This window comes from Heptranchias perlo, chromosome 31 (genome assembly GCF_035084215.1).
Source record: "Heptranchias perlo isolate sHepPer1 chromosome 31, sHepPer1.hap1, whole genome shotgun sequence".
Lineage (NCBI taxonomy): Eukaryota > Metazoa > Chordata > Chondrichthyes > Hexanchiformes > Hexanchidae > Heptranchias > Heptranchias perlo.
In genome coordinates this window covers 4,515,067-4,534,540 of record NC_090355.1, presented here as the reverse complement: position 1 = coordinate 4,534,540, position 19,474 = coordinate 4,515,067, and the positions used below count along the sequence as shown (strand labels likewise).

General features: G+C 46.1%; 2 protein-coding genes across 4 annotated transcripts in view; one reads left to right on the top strand and one right to left on the bottom strand.

Annotated features, from left to right (window-relative positions):
• The window catches only part of lrsam1 (leucine rich repeat and sterile alpha motif containing 1), a 69,068-nt gene extending 63,260 nt beyond the window's left edge, over positions 1–5,808 (top strand). For both annotated transcript variants that reach the window (XM_067969539.1, XM_067969538.1), the window contains exon 25: positions 3,976–5,808. The gene's annotated coding sequence lies outside the window, so the exon portion shown is untranslated. The remainder of the gene's footprint in view (positions 1–3,975) is intronic.
• Positions 5,610–19,474, bottom strand: part of fkbp15b (FKBP prolyl isomerase family member 15b) — an 83,787-nt gene continuing 69,922 nt past the window's right edge. For both annotated transcript variants that reach the window (XM_067969536.1, XM_067969537.1), the window contains 2 exons: positions 15,377–15,485; positions 5,610–15,019 (listed from right to left, as the gene is read on the bottom strand). In XM_067969536.1, coding sequence (XP_067825637.1) covers positions 14,942–15,019; positions 15,377–15,485 — 187 coding nt within the window. In that variant the 3' untranslated portion in view covers positions 5,610–14,941. The remainder of the gene's footprint in view (positions 15,020–15,376; positions 15,486–19,474) is intronic.

Genomic DNA, 19,474 nt, shown 5'->3' with positions numbered 1-19,474 from the left:
TTGGCCACTCTCCAACATCTCACCCCAGGGACCCCTCGTGTGTTGGCCACTCTCCAACATCTCACCCCAGGGACCCCTCGTGTGTTGGCCACTCTCCAACATCTCACCCCAGGGACCCCTCGTGTGTTGGCCACCCTCCAACATCTCACCCCAGGGACCCCACGTGTGTTGGCCACCCTCCAACATCTCACCCCAGGGACCCCTCGTGTGTTGGCCACTCTCCAACATCTCACCCCAGGGACCCCACGTGTGTTGGCCACCCTCCAACATCTCACCCCAGGGACCCCACGTGTGTTGGCCACCCTCCAGCACTGTCGGAGGTGCAGTCTTTCAGATGAGGGGTTAAACCGAGGCCCCATCTGCCCTCTCAGGTGGATGTGAAGGATCTCGCGGCACGATTCACAGAAGAGCAGGGGAGTTCTCCCCGGTGAACTGGGCAATGTTTATCCCTCAATCAACATCACTAAAAAAGATTATCTGGTCATTATCACATTGCTGTTTGTGGAACCTTGCTGTGCGCAAATTGGCTGCCGCATTTCCTACATTACAACAGTGACTACACTTCAAAAGTACTTCATTGGCTGTAAAGTGCTTTGGGACATCCTGAAGACACTATATAAATGCTAGTCCTATCACTAAGACCTCTTTACTCTTCCCCCTCTGTTCAAGAGACTCAATCCCATTTCTGACCTTTCTCTCAATTTCATTTGATGTGATCTCCCGACAGATAACCTGTCTCTTTCGTGATTGTTTGTTTGGTTAGTTCCTGATTCATCACTTTTATTCCTGTTTATTGTTCCTATGGTCTCACTTTGTTTATGCATTAAATCTTTTTGTCTTTCCCACATTTTCTTCAGTTTGCTTGATGTTTTGTCCTTGGCTTTCTCCTACTCCCATCACTTGCATCACTTTCTGTTTTCTCTCCTTCCTTCTGCCCCATCGGTGGTTTAACTATTGCTCCTCGAAAAATGATACCAAATGATAATCAGTCTGTGTCTTGCCTGTTTAAATTTTGCCTGAATCACAAGATCATTATTGATTCAATCCCCATTGTAGGACTTGAACACATGATCTAGGCTAACACTTCAATGCCGGACTGCGGGAGTGCTGCACTGTCGGAGGTGCCGTGCTGGACTGCGGGAGTGCTGCACTGTCGGAGACGCAGATAACTCTATTTATAACATAAGCATACTTTGTCTCTTCATCCACCCACTTTCCTCAAGTATCAGACATAAGGCCCAAGATCATGACCTTGCTCCTCGAGTGCAAGCTCTCCTATTACAGGCGTGTACCCTTCCTTTAGACCCTCCACTCATCATTTACATCAGTGTGCAGCCTCAACCACCAATTCATCTGCTGAAACCCTCAGCAGGTTTTGTACTCGTACCTATACAGCCCATTTCCCCAACACCTCCCACAATGGAATCCATTACAACTACTTGTCTTGGTTTGTCCCGTCTCTACACTCACTCAATTTCTCTAATCTCATTAGCAGTCTTGTCCTGTTTGGTTTCATTGTTGGTCTGACTGCCTGTGGTTCTCTCTCCCTGCCTCGGTACCCAGAGTAACCGGTCTCGTGCTGTGTTCTGCTGCGTTACGTCGTTACCCAATTCACCACAGTCCAGCCCGGTGGTTCACATCTCTTCCACGTTTGGGGCCAGCTCAGCAATACTTTGGTCAACTGACACAAAACTCGGAAGTGTAGTAAACAATGAGGATAGTAGCAGATGTTAGGAGGACATAGACTGGTGAAATGGGCAGACACATGGCAGATGGAATTTAACACAGAAGTGTGAAGTGGTTCATTTTGGTAGGAAGAATGAGGAGAGGCAATATAAACTAAATGGTGCAATTTTAAAGGGGGTGCAGGAACAGAGACCTGGGGGTGCACATATGGTGTCCTGGGCTTTATAAACAGAGGCATAGAGTACAAAAACAAGGAAGTTTTGCTAAACCTTTATAAATCACCGGTTAGGCCTCAACTGGAGTATTGTGTCCAATTCTGGGCACCACACTTTAAGAAGGATGTCAAGGCCTTAGAGAGGGTGCGGAGGAGATTTACTAGAATGGTACCAGGGATGCGGGATTTCAGTTATGTGGAGAGACTGGAGAAGCTGGGATTGTTCTCCTTAGAGCAGAGAAGGTTAAGGGGAGATTTAATTGAGGTGTTCAAAATCATGAAAGGTTTTGATAGAGTAAATGAGGAGAAAGTATTTCCACTGGCAGAAGGGTCGGTAACCAGAGGACACAGATTTAAGGTAATTGGCAAAAGAACCAGAGGCGAGATGAGAAATTTATTTACACAGCGAGTTGTCATGATCTGGAATGCACTGACTGAAAGGGCGGTGGAAGCAGATTCAATAGTAATTTTCAAAAGGGAATTGGATATACACTTGAAATGGAACAATTTGTAGGGCTTTGGGGAAAGGGTAAGGGAGTGGGACTAATTAGATAGGTCTTTCAAAGAGCTGGCACAGGCACGATGGGCTGAAAGGCCTCCTTCTATGCTGTCTGATGCTATTCTCCTCAGCCCACTCGCTTCCTGTTCTAACTCGCTTTCCTCTTTAGCCCCACCAATTCCTGCTACACTTCTCCCACCTTCGTTCTCTCTTCCCCTGCCTCGGCTCCCACTCTCTAAATGCCGTCTCCTCTCCACACTTGTCTCAGGTAATTGAGATGGACTGTGAGCTTTCCAAATAGTAATCTCGGATTAGGCCAAAGACCATCTGAGTGGTGACTGCTGGTGTTGCTCGGTGACCCAGAATTGGCCTTTCTGCCCTCTCAGAATTCTGAAGGGCCTCCAAATCTGAGCCAGTGATTTAAGGTTCTCACTTGCCTGTCTTTATTAACCATTAGCTCCATAATGCATCAAGTAATAAAGGCGTTATCAAAGCAAAATAATACTTGCTTAAAGCTTCGAATATGAGTCATGATTTTTTGGTGAAATTTGGCAAAATGTCACAGACTAAGAATCCTTACTAAATGTTCACCTGTGCTCTACCAGCAGAGGGTCGCTGGATACAAAATTATGAGGGGCACAGATAGGATGGATACTAAGGAGCTTTTTCCCTTCGTTGAGGGTTCTATAACAAGGGGACATAGATTCAAGGTAAAAGGCGGGAGGTTTAGAGGGGATTTGAGAAAGAACTTTTTCACCCAGAGGGTGGTTGGAGTCTGGAACTCACTGCCTGAAAGGGTTGTGGAGGCAGGAACCCTCACAACATTCAAGAAGCATTTGGATGAGCACCTGAAATGCCATAGCATACAAGGCTACGGACCAAATGCTGGAATATGGGATTAGAGTAGACAGGGCTTGATGGCCGGCGCGGACACGATGGGCCGAAGGGCCTCTATCCGTGTTGTATAACTCTATGATATCAATCATATTGTTTTTCTTTCTGTCGCCTTCCTCCCCAACAGTCCAAGGCTGACGGCTAACCCCGGGACACACTGAGGATCAAACCTGGGGCTTGCCTGATTTGGAAGGCCCAGTGACCACTGGGTGCGGTGCCTTTATCCACTGAGGGTGTTTCCCATTTCTGCCGCCCTCGGTACCAGCAGAGATGATTCACTCCGGATGCCTGTTAGAGATGTTGGTGAACGTGCAACTGGCCCACTTCCTCATTGCCACAGTCTGTGTTCACAAAGCAGATTGAAACGGAAAAATTTGCAGGGCAATGGGGAAAGAGCAGGGGAGTGGGACTAATTGGATACCTCTTTCAAAGAGCCGGCACAGGCACGATGGGCCGAATGGCCGCCTCCTTTGCCGTGTGATTCTACGGTTCTAGATTAATGCCGTCAGATTTACACTTCCAGCAGAAATCCTGCAGTGGCCCATTTCAAGCAGCTGCGTGGTCAGCCATGTGCCGTGGGTCCCTCCAGTCTCTTGACGGGCAGTTTGCATTTGGAGCCCACCCTGTATTGGTATCTTTTTTTTCATTTCAGTTGTTAACTTTACATTTTTGTCTCCCACAGATCTGCCTGCAACCTCCTCCACTTCATCACACCTCAGCCTGCCGGTGCCTTATTCGTCCTCTTTCCCCCCCCCCCCCACAGATACATTATGTTTACTCTCGGTAAAGCCGTGTGGAACAGCCTCCTGGCGGGCTGGCTTGAGGTGGCCTTCATGGACGGGTGGTCTTGTACTCCTGGTCGAGGCCTGGGTTATGCTTGGCAGTGATGTTAGTCCCTGTCGTGCTGCCATGACATAGCACTGTGTAGTAACTGGTTTTATCGCTAACTCCTTGAGTACACAACGAGCAGAAAACTGGAACAGAAAATTAACATTTTTGATCATTTTGTTTTCTTGCTGCTGTGAGTTTGTGCTCTTTATTCCTGGAGACGTCTTGGAATCCCACTGGGAGTTGGTGCAACAAATCTGCAGGGAACGTAGTCAGTTTGAGCTGTATCCTGGTGCCCGTCACCCGTGCTGGCACAGTTCAGGGGCAGGCTCGAGTCAGCCCGCCTACAAGTCAGGGAAGTGGCACCGTGACTTGGTGAGGTCAGGATTAGGGTTACAAACTCTTCCCGTTGCTCTGTACTCTGCCGACCAGGAGTGAAGTGGGATCTAGTTTGTCTTTGAGTGGAATTAGGACAGCAGCAGTGAGGTCTCTTAACATGTTGCAATTTTATGTTAATAAGGCAAACGATGATTTCATTTTTTAAAAAAAACTTAACCCAATTAGTGAAGTTTTATTGTGTAATATATTGAATTGTTGCCTTCCTGTTCTGTTCATAGTGTAACTACTGCTCAATTTGTACCAGAGTCCTTTATATGTTGTGTGGTTTAATGGCCAATATAGACTTGTGATGCTAGTCAATTCTGACACTCAGTATAAAATTATGTGTTAAAATTGATTTTTCTTTCTTGTTTCCCTCCCCCAACCCTCATTGACCCCTCCATCACCCACCGGGGGGAGTGGGAAGTGGGAGTCTTTCTTCTCCAAACCCCCTGATCAATGGAATTACTTCCACCTGCTGGGAAAACTGCCAGATCAAGAGCTCCTGGCTGGTATCTGAGTGGTATTTCCTGAAGCTGGGGGAAGGGGAGGGGAACCCCTTAAAAGATACTTCCCCAAAATCACAGTTGCTGTTTTGCTGGTGTAGTCAGTGCAGTTCTAGTTACGAGTAACTGCTGTGCGTCGTCTTGTTCCATAGAACACAATTGGTCTTAGATACTTGTGGGGTCACTTTTCGTTGGACTTCTCGCACTCCACTGCCGTAACTTCAGTGGAACCCCATTTACGCATGTCAGTGGGGTCGGATCCAAGTTACCGAGCGGGAGACGCCCCAAGAAAGTCACCCCGTTTACTGTTATGTGCTCCCCCAGACTCTTGCTTTCTTCTTCAAACTCCAAATATACTGTTTGCTCCCCACTCAATTGAAATGAGGACTCACTGAAACGTCTCCTAGCTGAAACATGTCCTTGCCTCCATCAGTGTTCCTGCTCTCGAAGGGCTTTATGAACCCACGGTTGGTGTCACCTAGTCACTACTTCATTTTCTTTTGCAGCCTCAGTGGTATCCTGCATTAAAGGCTTTCTCCCTTCATCAGAGTTCCTCCCAAGAGAAGATTAGAAGCTGCATGTTGCATTAAATTTGACACAAGAATGTAAAGCATGTTTTTATTAAAAATGACTGATTTTTTTTATTTATTGAATCTCTTTCCATTCAGGATGTATGCACTCATGGATAATGTTAATGAAGGTCTTGCCGTGAGTTCCAATACTCGAGGGTTATATACACGTGTTAAAAAGTGATTGTTATGGGAAGTCTTTGTCACAATAAAGGTCTTAAAATGAAGCATAAACCAGCTTGCTGGATCCTGGTGTGTCATCTCCCCTCGTGTGGTTTGCTGCTTTTTTTGATCTTGGCCTGGCTTCTTAGGATTGCCCTTGGAACGTTGCTGGTTGCTCTGGGCATGTTTCCACAGAGCTATCGTAGGTGACTGTTCAGATGAAAGCACTAAAGGGCATGGAACAATCAAGCTTAGGTAACATTGATAGATTTTTTAAAAATATAAATGTGCTATTCCCATCAGTACAGAGATACTGCATCCAGAAGACTGTTGTCTGTGTGATGGAGATTGAGAGAGTGATAGAAGAATGAGATTTGAAGACTTTTTTTGAGCTTGATGTTAGGACTGAAATTCGCTAGAGGTCAGGACCAAGTTGTGTTCTCATTGGCTGTGAAATGACTGCAGCTGTATTAGACCGAGTGCTGGTATTGGTAATGTTATAAATAACAACTCTCATTATATAAAAGATAAAGTGCCTTTCACAACCTCAGGACATCCCAAAGCACTTTACAGCCAATGAAGTACTTTAACTTGTAATGTAGGAAACACAGCAGCCGGGTCCCTCAAACAACAATATGATAATGACCAGATAATTGTTAAGTGATGTTGGTTGAGGGATTAATATTGGCCCAGGACACTGGGGAGAACTCCCCTGCTCTTTGAACTAGTGGCTATGGGATCTTTTACACCCACCTGAGAGGGCAGACAGGACTGTTTAATGTCTCATCTGAAAATCGACACTGCTGACAGTGCAACACTCCCTCAGCACTGCACTGGGAGTGTCAGCCTAGATTATGTGCTTGAGTCTCTGGAGTGGGACGTGAACCCACAACCTTCTGACTCAGAGGCAAGAGTGCTACCACTGCGACACAACAGCCCCTTTACCAGACAGTAACATCGGAAGGCACTTCAGAGGCATATTCAAAAAATAGACACTGAGCTATGGAGGAGAGATCAAAGATGTGTGTTTTAAGGCAGGTCTTAAAGGAGAAGAGGGAGGAGGACTGGTTTAGTGAAGGAATGCCAGACTCTGGGGTTTCGGCTGCTGAACATACAGCTGCTATTGGTGGGGCAAGGGGAGTGTGAGGTTGTGTAGAAGACTGTAAAATGCTGCAGGTAATTCCTGTTATTGTTTTCACATCAGAAGCAAAATGTTTCAAGCCACTCATCTCCCTATTAGTTCATCTGCCTTAATGGTGAGTATGACTATTGATGATGGTTTTGGGGCTGTGACCTTCAGGAATGTGTGCTCGGTCAGCTCAGTCTGCAGGGCCCAGTCCACATAGCAACTTGAAACTCTTAACTGTCCTCTACTGTGTTACCAGGAGCACCTGCTGCTAGTGATAGTTTTGGGAAAAAGGTGCTGAAATAGAACTACTCTGTAGGGTAGGGAAGAGAGAGATACCAAGCAAATGCTGCTGGAAGCACCAACTGAGGGAGGCCATTCATCCCAAGCTATGTAGATGTTAAGTGTGTCCAGGTTCATATATTACAAGTAGGACGATTGTGCCTTGCGTGGGCTGGCAGCAGCTAATATACAGCTGGTGATCCACTAGTAGTAGGAGAACAAAGTTAAAACTAGCTTTATGGTGCCCATTTTCCACAGAGGACTAGTAGTCATTCAAGACCAAGGTTCCTTGATGAATTTTCACACCCAACCACTGTGGCTGTTGTCTGGTCACATCCTCACTCTGGCCAGAGACAGATGCAGTGATGTGGGGGGGGGGGGGCGGTAAGTGCATCAGCTGAAGAATGAAACAGGAGCTCATTTGGAACCTATCCAGTTCAGGCAGAAGTTGGAAGGCAGGCTCGATGAGAGATTTGCACAGGGGCGTAGGAATGCTTTTATCAGGAAGGCCTTATCCATGGTAGGTACCGAGCATTTCGTATTCATACCACTCTAAACCAGAGCAGCACCACAACTAGAGGTGGAACTCTGCGTAAGAGCTCAGCCCCACCCCACTACACTTGGAGAACTCCCCGCTGCCGGTGGATGGCCCAGTGCTCACAGCACAGGCAGCTGATTTTAATCATAAACTGAACAATTTTTCACCTCTCCCTCTCTGCACCAGTGAAGAAAGCACACTGCGTTACAGGTCCCACCTGTAAGTGAGACTATAGCCCTTCTTGCCAAGGCTGGAATAAAATTAATGAGTTTGAAACTTCTGCATCATCAGAAGACAGCATAAGCAGATGACACAAGTATGGTTACTGGAAAGGACTAAGGACCTGGCCCTTATGCCAGGGGGAGGTGGAACTAACTGGCATTAGGCAGGAGCAGCCCTTAGAGAGGGAGGTGTTGAACCAAACTAGTACCGTGTCAAACCTTTAAACTTCTAAATCTGGATAAATATCCCAGTGCAGCAGGAAGTTTGACAAGAATCAGAGCAGTGGGAAAACAGGCTTCAAAACACTATTCGAGTGGTGTGAAAAACAGATCAGACGATCTCACCAGTCAGAGACCCCCACAGCTGGAATTTCCTGTGGGGTTCTACCAATCTTCCCCTGTAACTTCTGGGCTTCTGCTGCAGTTACAGCTGGAAATTAGGGGCACCCCAGCAAAAAATTCTACCACCTCCGGAAATCGGGGCACCCCGGCGGAAATTCTACACGCTGCAATTTTGTCCCCTCTCAAAGGTTTGGATCTTGGCTGGGACACAGTTCCAGAACTGCAGGCCACTCTCCAAACAGCCATTCTATCTGTGTCAACCAGCACTACAGGTGGGCGCAGGCTCCAGCACAGCAGTCTCTAATCCTGCTGCTGACAGATGTGGATTTTTAAATACAAGTGCAAACCCCTGCTGATTATTTTTTTCACCTCCCCACATACATCAGGGTCACTGAGGTCAATTGTAGAGCCCAACAGCTGTCTGGGCAGAAACAAAACTCAACACATCTGCATCGTTCGTACAGGAGCAATGGCCGATCACCCTGTTTGTAAAGAGACAGTGATGACAAAGAATTGCATTTTCTCAATTGCTTTTAAGTACAGAAACAGGCCATTTTGCCCAACTGGTCTATGCCGGTGTTTATGCTCCACACGAGCTCCTCCCACCCCTCGTCATCTACCTCTAGTCCCTATCCTTCATATTCCTTTCTCCCTTCTAGCTTCCCCTTATTCCAGTCTATATTTGATTTTAATAGCTGTCAATACTTCTGACCGCAAGGTGAAGTCAGCCTTTGAAAGCAGTTCCCAGCTCCCATGGTGTTGTCTCTCTGCCAGCAGAGGGCAAGGCTGCATTGTGTAAGTTGCTGAGCTGCACATGCCACCCTCTTGTGGACAGCAGATGGTACTGCACACTGCCCTTTGGCACTCCCACAACACAGTACAAACTGAACAAGAGCATCATATCACAATTCAGTTCGCCCACAGTATTTTCTTTAGCCCTTTCACATACCATCTCCATCCATGTACACTCTCCATCCTGTAGTCAGGGGAATGCCCGTTGGTGCAGCAAATTTATCCAGTGAATAGCTAAGCCACATAGACCAAACCAAAAGGTCCCAGGTTCAATCTCCGGCCTGTGCTGAGTTAGCTGATATTAGCCAGGGTAGCGTAAGTATCATAGTAGCAGCATGGTACAGCACAGGAGGAGGCCATTCAGCCCATCGTACCTGTGCCGGCTCTTTGCAAGTGCTATCCAATTAGTCCCATTCCCCTGCTCTTTCCCCAGTAATTTTTTCCTTATCAAGTATTTATCCAATTCTCTTTTGACAGTTACTGTTGAATCTGTTTCCACCGCCCTTTCAGACAGTGCATTCCAGATAACAACTCGCTGTGTAAAAAAATGTTTCCTCTTGCCCATTCTGGCTCTTCTGCCGATCACCTTAAATCTGTGTCCTCTGGTTACTGCCCCTTCTACCACTGGAAACAGTTTTTCCTTATTTACTCTGTCAAAACAGTTCACAATTTTGAACACCTCTATCAAATCTCCCGTTCACCTTCTCTGCTCTAAGGAGAACAATCCCAGCTTCTCCAGTCTATCCACATAACTGAAGTCCCTCATCCCTGGTACCATTCTAGTAAATCTCTCTGCACCCTCGCTAAGGCCTTGACATCCTTCCTAAAGTGTGGTGCCCAGAATTGCCTAACCAGTGTTTTATAAAGGTTTAACATAACATTCTTGCTTTGTACTATATGCCTCTATCAATAAAGCCCAGGGTCCCATATGCTTTTCTTTTAAAAACAGCCTTCTCAACTTGTCCAGCCACCTTCAAAGATTTGTGTATACACCCCCAGGTCTCTCTGTTCCCGCACCCCAATTTAAAATTGCACCATTTAGTTTATATTGCCTCTCCTCATTCTTCCCAGCAAAATGTATCACTTCATACTTCTCTGCGTTAAATTCCATCTGCCATGCGACTGCCCATTTCACCAGTCTATGTCCTCCTGAAGTCGATTACTATCTTTCACATTGTTTACTACATTTCTGAGTTTTGTTTCATCTGCAAACTTTGAAATTATACCCTCTATACCCAAGTCCAGGTCATTAATATATATCAAAAAGAGCAGTGGTCCTGATACTGACCCCTTGGAACACCACTATATACTTCCTTCCAGTCTGAAAAACATCTATTCACCAACTGCTCTCTTTTTTTTGTCCCCTCGGCAATTTTGTATCCACGCTGCCACTGTCCCTTTAATCCCATGGGCTTTAATTTTGCTGACAAGTCTATTATGTGGTACTTTATCAAATGCCTTTTGAAAGTCCATATACACAACATCAACTGCACTACCCTCATCAACCCTCTCCGTTACTTCATCAAAGAACTCAATCAAGTTAGTCAATCGCGATTTACCTTTAACAAATCTATGCTGACTTTCATTAGTAGGTTCTCTACTGTATTATGAATCTTACATTCGTCATAAGCCTCCTTTTTCAGTTTCATTTTAATCTCTATATCCTTAGTCATCCAGGGAGCTCTAGCTTTGGATGCCCTCCCCCCCTTGTAGGGATATGTCTACTCTGTACTCGAACCATCTCCTCTTTGAAGGCCTCCCATTGTTCAATTCTGTTTTGCCCACCAATTTTTGATTCCAATCCACATGGGCAAGCCCACTTTTTAACACATTGAAACTTGCCCTCCTCCAGTTAAGTATTTTCACATTAGATTGTTCCTTGTCCTTTTCCACAACTATTCTAAACCTAATGATATTATGATCACTGTTCCCCAAATGCTCCCCCACTGAAACATGCTCCACCAGTCCCACTTCATTCCCCAACACTAGATCCAGCACTGCTTCCTTCCTCATTGGGCTGGAAACACATTTTAGGAATTCCTCCTCCTCTTTGCCCTTTACACCATTACTGCCCCAGTCTATATTGCAACAATTGAAGTCCTCCATTATCTCTACTCTTATAGTTCTTGCAACTTTCTGTAGTTTGCCTGCAAATTTGCTCCTTTATCTCCTTCCCACTATTTGATGGCCTATAGTATACATCCAGTAGCGTAACAGCTCCTCTACTGTTCCTTAATTCTAAGAGCAGAGTCTCGGCAGCCCAGGATTCAAGGCAGAGGGAAATCAGCCAGGGTTTCCACTCCTGATCATAGCTGGGAGGTGAGCAACAGGATTAAGCTCGGTTAGGATACCCCGAACCATTCAGCTGCCAGCACTCACCCTTTACGTTCACTCGTGAATAATGTCCACATAGGCAAAACCAGAGGGACCTGGAGCCCATGGATTTATACTCCAGACAGACCCGGCACCCATGGATTTATATTTACAAATTTCTTCCAAAATTCTCTAGATTCTGGCACGATCCCAGTCGACTGGAAGGTAGCAAATGTTACCCCGCTATTCAAGAAGGGAGGGAGAGAGAAAACAGGGAACTACAGGCCAGTTAGCCTGACATCGGTCATCAGGAAAATGCTGGAATCCATTATTGAGGGAGTGGCAACAGGGCACTTAGAAAATCATAATATGATTAGGCAGAGTCAACATTGTTTTATGAAAGGGGAATCATGTTTGACAAATTTATTAGTTTTCTGAGGATGTAACTAGCAGGTTGGATAAAGGGGAACCAGTGGATGTAGTATATTTGGATTATCAAAAGGCATTCGATAAGGTGCCATGTAAAAGGTCGTTACATAAGGTAAGGGCTCATGGGGTTGGGGGTAATATATTAGCATGGATAGAGGATTGGTTAAAGGACAGAAAACAGAGAGTAGGGATAAACGGGTCATTCTCAGGTTAGCAGGCTGTAACTAGTGGGGTGCCACAAGGGTCAGTGCTTGGGCCTCAGCTATTTACAATCTATATTAATGACTTAGATGAAGGGACCGAGTGTAATGTATCCAAGTTTGCTGAGGATACAAAGCTAGGTGGGCAAGTATGCTATGAGGAGGACACAGAGTCTGCAAAGGGATATAAGACAGGTTAAGTGAGTGGGCAAGAAGGTGGCAGATGGAATATAATGTGGGGAAATATGAGGTTATTCACTTTGGTTGGAAAAATAGAAAAACAGAATATTTTTTAAAATGGTGAGAAACTATTAAATGTTGGTGTTCAGAGAGACTTGGGTGTCCTCATACAAGAAACACAAAAAGTTAGTATGCAGGTACAGCAAGCAATTAGGAAAACAAATGTCATGTTGGCCTTTATTGCAAGGAGATTGGAGTGCAAGAGTACAGAAGTCTTACTACAGTTGTACAGGGCTTTAGTGAGACCTCATCTGGAGTACTGTGTACAGTTTTTATCTCCTTATCTAAGGAAGGATATACTTGCCTTAGAGGTGGTGCAATGAAGGTTCACTAGATTAATTCCTGGGATGAGAGGGTTGTCCTATGAAGAGAGATTGAGTAGAATGGGCCTATACTCTCTGGAGTTTAGAAGAATGAGAGGTGATCTCATTGAAACATAAACCATGAGAGGGCTTGACAGGGTAGAGGCTGAGAGATTGTTTCCCCTGGCTAGAGAGTCTAGAACGAGGGGGCACAGTCGCAGGTTAAGGGGTTGGCCATTCCAGACTGAGATTAGGAGGAATTTTTTCACTCAGAGGGTTGTGAATCTTTGGAATTCTCTAACCCAGGGGGCTGTGGATGCTCAGTCATTGAGTATATTCAAGGCAGAGATCGATAGATTTTTGGACTCTAGGGGAATCCAGGGATATGGGGATCAGGCGGGAAAGTGGAGTTGAGGTTGAAGATCAGCCGTGAGCCGATTGAATGACGGAGCCGGTTCGAGGGGGCGGATGGCCTATTCCTGCTCCTATTTCTTATGCCCCAGCACCTATGGATTTATACTCCAGGAGAGACAGGAGAAAAAGAACATGTCGTGGTCGAGAATTTGACCATTTTAAATGTGCACTGTATGCAATTAACAAGCCTTAAAGCTTCATACACAAGTGTTACTGATCCATAACTAACCTGCACACTACACTTGTATAAGGATGGTCATCCTTTGTGTGAAGTCTGCTCTGAAGGATGCTGGTTTCTCTCCACGTCACCTCACTCCAGAGACTGGGAGGCTGCTTCAGGCCCTCACTTCAACATGTAAGGAGTTTACAATTTCACCTGGCTTGCCAAGGAAAATGCTAATAGACTTGCTGCTTCCCTTAGGCAAGGGGAAACGGTCAGAAAGCCCAGCAACCAGGTAACCTGGGGTCACAGGAAAGAGAAATTGAAAACAAGGGTAGTATGATACTGGTGCTGGGAGACTGGCCGAGGGAGACAGCATTCTGTGCTGCTCAATGGAAGCTTAGGCTTAATTGTTCATTTCACTGGTCTCACTAGTTGCCCGTAGCAAGTTCTGAATTCAAATGTTGGACCATTGCACAGCAGGTGATGCAGTTCCCTGTCCATGAGACTGCTGCACGAACTGCCCGCCTCTGTGATACTGTTACCTAGAATTACACAGAATGTACAGCACAGAAACAGGCCATTCGGCCCAACTGGTCTCAGCCTCTTCCTACCCTACTTCATCTAACCCCACCCCCTTTATACTGCAGCAGCACAGTTCCCCACCCCCTTCATATCTGTGCCCAGTGCTCTTGTTTTTACTAAAAACAAGCAGAGTAGAGGAGGAAGTATAAAAGAATACCTCTACGTTTAGCTCCCGCCTGAGCAACATTGTCGAGAATTACTGAGTGAATGCAACAGGACGAGCACAGGGGCTCTCACACCTCCGAGCAGGAAGCTTCGACAGGCTGGCTGCCCTCTGACCCAGTGTACGGTATGGAACATGCCAGGAGAAAAATGGAAGGAATCTTTATTGGGGGTAGGGGAGGAGGAAGAGGAGAGAAATGAAGAATGCAGTTTAGGGGGGATAAAGGTTTCTTCTCTTCAGCAGCGAGGGTCCAAAATGAAGAAGTGAGTTTAGGCAAATAAACACTCTCGTTCTACTGCACAAAGACATTTAAGCTCCTCTCCTTAATTTTAACACCATGCTTTGATAGGAGTCGCTAACCAGTTTATCTTAACACCATGCTGTGTTATTTTGATGGGAGTCGCTAACCAGTTTATTTTAAATGGGTAGTGGAAGCATTAACAGGAAGGAGAGCAATTTAACACAATGTAATGAGGAACAAACGCCCCGAAACGGGAATCCCACCCACACAGGTGGCATCAAAGAACGGTGTTGGGAATGGAAATGTCGGGGGCCGACTGGTCGGAGGTTAAGGCACAGAGATAGCTTTATTTTGGACCAAACCCGTGCTGCACCCAACACACAGAACAAGGGCAATGTTCCGCTCCCTGCACGAGCATCACACACAAACAATTCAACAAGGTGAAAATTGGAGGAAAGGGATTGACAATCATACTGCGGCAGACAGGGTAACAGAGTTATTACCAGTCATTACTCGCCCTGTGTAGATTTGGGGCTTCTCAACAGCCTTGGCTGTAGCAGCAGTAAAAATTTATTTCAATTGAGCAGGGATTAAAAAGAGAGCGACAGAACCAGACACTGCTCAGGGACAATGCCAGTGTCAGTGTACTTTCATCAACAGTTTCATTCTGTGCTGGCTGGGGACAGTGCCTCACAGCAGCTTACAAATACTAAGACAATCTCGGAATGTGAAGTCCCACAGGGCTACTCATCACAGAAGAAGCACTGTGTTTCCCAGACAGGTGGAGGATCCGTCCTGGCTCCCTCGCGAACCAGCTCCATCTCCTCAGTAATTATACAGCGTCACCACAGGCCACCTCATCCTAGCCAGTCAAAGTCATCTTCATCTTCCTCGTCTCCGAAGAGTGGGGCTGGCGGTGGGCGGCCTTTCATACTCTGAGACAGAGAGAGGGAGAGAATGAGACAGTGACCGAGAGAGCGCGAGACGTGGAGTGACAAATGGCACACTGACTCCACCCACATCACCGTTTCAAGAGCATGGGACAAGATAAAGGACAGGGGTCTCGATTCCCCTCGGCTCTCAGTCCCTGCTGCTACAGGGTAGATTAGACCTGGAATCACACATCTGGTTCCCGAAGGCCAACACTTTGTTACATCCAAGTAATTTACCCCCACTCCTTGATACTATAGGACTGAACCGTCTCCCATCCCTTTATACCATACGATGTTACCGTTGCAATGCTGCTCTCTTCCTGCCTCACTGTTGCGGCAATCAGCTCATCACTTTCTTACCACTTCCTCATCATCCTCTTCCTCCTTCTTGGCCAAGGGTTTCACCGTCTTCCCCACTTTCGGAGTCACCGGTTTGAATAAGCCCTCGTCGTCATCGTCACTGAAAAGGCTGAAGGTAAAAGATTACAGGGTCAGCGTTTTCTTTCAAGGGCTACCGTCCTTCATTTTGAAAGCAGCCCTACAGGTTTATTTTAACTTGCTCCCCTCTCCCAAGGACGACTAGCAATGGGGTTAGGTTCTTCATGAACTGGCGGCCCCCCATCTGCTCATTCTTCATCCGCAGGTGGAGGTGCCAGCAGGCTATTCAACTGGGAGGGGCGGCATCCTAGTCAAGCCCGATCCAGGCCACACACAGATGGACTATCCAGCAGGAGTCACTGCATGGAGATCAGGAGACGGGAACCCTGGCTGGTTTTCCCCTCCTCCCCAGCCCAGGAAGCATTCAAGCTAATTGCAAAACCCCAAAAGTTATCTGATAAATATAAGCAGTGGCAAAATAAAGCAACATAGGCACCAAGGCATAGAAAAAAAGACCTGCATTTATATAGCACCTTTCACGTCCTCAGGATGTCCTAGAGCACTTCACTGCCAATGAAGTACTTTGAAGTGTACCTGTAAGTATCAGCCTAGATTTTGTGCTGAAGTCTCTGGAGTGGGACTTGAACTCTCAACCCTCTGACTCAAAGGCGAGAGTGCTACCCACTGAGCCACGAGGCACCCTAGGCATGGGGCACAGGAATATCAGCGTGCAGCACCAAGCGTGTTGCCCTCCCCCACCTCGCTCTGCTGACAGTGGAGAGACTCCAAGTGTTACCAGGCGCTCTCCCCAGTACACGCTCGCATCCCACACAGTGACCGGCTCACGGCAGTGATGGAAACAAGAGGCTGCCCACACGGCTACCGAACATACAGCCAAGGAGACGAGACAGCGTGTTTTTGGATAAAGTAACATTAAACGAGCCCATCTGTAACGAGGACTGTTCCTGTACCGGTTGGTGTAGCTGATTCGGTGCCATTTGTTCCTGGGGGGACTGGCGGCTAATAATGGTTATGGTTATGGTGATGGTGATGGTGGCCCCTAAAAGGGAACACATTTCACTTCATTGCCAGCACGCACACGCATACAGCAACAACAATTTGCATTTACATAGCACCTTTAACATAGTAAAAACATCCCAAGTTGCTTCACAGCTGTGTAAATCAGACAAAATTTGACACCGAGTCAGATAAGGACAGGTGACCAAAAGCTTGGTCAAAGAGGTAGGTTTTAAGGAGGGTCTTAAAGGAGGAGAGAGGGGTGGAGAGGTTTAGAGAAGGAATTCCAGGGAAGGAAGGCACAGCCACCATGGTGGGGAGATTAAAATTGGGGATGGGCGAGAAGTCAGAATTGGTGGAGTGCAGAGATCTCGGAGGGTTGTAGGGCTAGAGGAGGTTACAGAGATAGGGAGGGGCGAGGCCATGGAGGGATTTGAAAACAAGGATTTGAGCTGGGCTCAACTGCCAATACTGCTTCCTGATGGTGTACTGTCTAACGGTAATAGAGTGCCTTTGGGACGTCCTCATGCGGTCGGAAAATGTGTTGTGTTGAGCGAGTGGTTAATTGTGCAGAACACAGTCCAGAGGAGACACAGACATGAAGTGCTGCTTGATGGACATCTGAAGTCATGCCTGTCCCTGTGTAGGTAACAAGCACCTCTGGTCAAAGGTTCCTTTGGGGTTAAAATAAAAGTCACCAACTCTCGATACAACCTTAGCTTCTTCACTATGGTGGGGCAATGGCTCAGATTCCTTGGTAGTGAGTTGGTTTCCAGGCCGGGGGAGATTGATGGGTTTGGTGGGGGGGGGGGGGGGGGGGGGAACAAAGAGAAAAAAAAGTGAACACATCTCGCCCACGCCCTCCCCCTGCCCCAAGCAGTTGTGATTTCCCCTGACAGATATTGGCAAGTAGCACCAGTAATGGAAAGAGACTAGCCAGCCTACCCATCCAAATACACAATGTGCACAAGGCAGGGGAACCAATGACTTAATAAAGATCGGAAAGGGAGAGAAAGAGCACAGAGAATCGTAGAGCACAGAGAATCGTAGAGCACAGAGAATCGTAGAGCACAGAAGGAGGCCATTGGGCCCATCGTGCCTATGTTGGCACTTTGAAAGAACTATCCAATTAGTCCCCACTCCCCTGCTCTTTCCCCATTGCCCTGCAAATTTTTTCCTTTTCAAGTATTTATCCAATTCCCTTTTGAAAGTTATTATTGAATCTGCCCTTTTCAGGCAGCACATTCCAGATTATAACAACTTGCTGCATAAAAAAATTTCTCCTCATCTCCCCCTGGTTCTTTTGCCAATTATCTTAACAGATAATCATACAGCATAGAAGGCAGCCATTCGGCCCATCATGCCTGTGCTGGCTCTTTCAAAGATCTATGCAATTAGTCACACTCCTCTGCTCTTTCCCCATCGCCTTGCAAATTTTTTCCTTTTCAAGTGTACATCCAACTCCTTTTTGAAAGTTTCTATTGAATCTGCTTCCTCCACCCTTTCAGGCAGTGAATTCCTAATCTTTGAGGTTGGAGTGTTTGCATCTCAGTCACCTGGAACTCTGCATTGGAATATAAGGAACGTTTTAAGCGTGAACCGATCCCCTGGGAAAGTGCAGCTCGTTTGGTTGTGGAAATGGAAGACGGCTGACCCCTGACCCCTGCCAACATCATATACGATCCTCTTGTATCTTTGGGTAGTCCTGTTATCACCTGCAGACACTTAATCAACAAGCATCTGTTTCTTTCTCTCTCACACAGACACACACACACACACACCTCTGCCTACATTTTTCAATGTGTAGAAAAACAAAATCAGTTAAAAGCAAATCAACAGTCACCGTACATACAGAGTTTCAACAGTGACACAGTCTAAATTAAAATGGCTCCGTCTGTTTCCATTAGATTTAAATGAAATCAAAGCCAGATGAGCATTGCTCCACACCAATTCTTTGTCATTGTGTCACACTCATCTTACTAAATATAGTACAGAGCAATGTTGGTGGGTAGTGGGGGGGGAATAAATCACTTTGAAAATACTGTTTTTTTTTAATAAACAGAATCAGAATTCTGTTTCCACTGGAATGCACAAGCAAAATATACAGCAATAAAATAGATGGGAGGGAAAAAAAAAGAATGTGCTTTGAACAACTTCTTCCTACAACACCTGCTTGCTAACATTATATTGGATTTTCAACTTTTATATATTACTGCTGCTATTCTCACCCGACTGCTGGAGACTTTGGTGGGGGGGTAAAAATTCTCTATGGTCTCATGATGAATGCGCTCATGAAGAGTTCCTCGTTCTGCCAATTCTAGAAAAACTACAAGTCCGTTTTCACTGACGTGTTCACGATTTCGCCAAAAATAGCGAACAAGGGAATTCTCAGCCCCGAGCTATAATGATATGTTTACAAGCAACTGCTTTTCTAATCAATCACTAAATTTCTAATCAATAGCTAAAATTTGTTTTTTTTTTAATTCATTCGAGATGTGGGTGCTGCTAGCATCCCCGGTTGCCCATAGCAATTTGATGTAGTGTCTTGCTGGGCCACTTCAGAGGGCAGTTAAGAGTTAACTACACTGGTGTGGGACTGGAGTCACATATAGGCCAGGCCGGGTAAGGACAGCAGGTTTCCTTCCCTAAAGGACCAGTTGGGTTTTTATGACAACCCGGCAACTTCATGGTCACTTCTTTACTGATACCAGCTTTATATTTCCAGATTTTTAAAAACTGAATGCAAATTCTGAAACAGCCATGGTGGGATTTGAACTTGTGTATCTCCAGATTATTAGTCCAGGCCTCTGGATTACAAACCCACAGATTGATCGGATGGGGCATTATCTCAATTGCAATTCTTCATCTGAAGAACATAATGGTCAGTGTCTCACGGAGGGGGGGAAATCCCATGTCTCGCAGAGGACTGGGTTTAAGGAGAGCAACACCTGGAACCCTGAACACACTCAGTAAACAGTTAAAGCCAAAACCGGTCAGACATTTGAAACAAAAAACCGGTGAGACTTCTTATCCTTAAAGACTGGTTACCTCCCGGGGGTACTT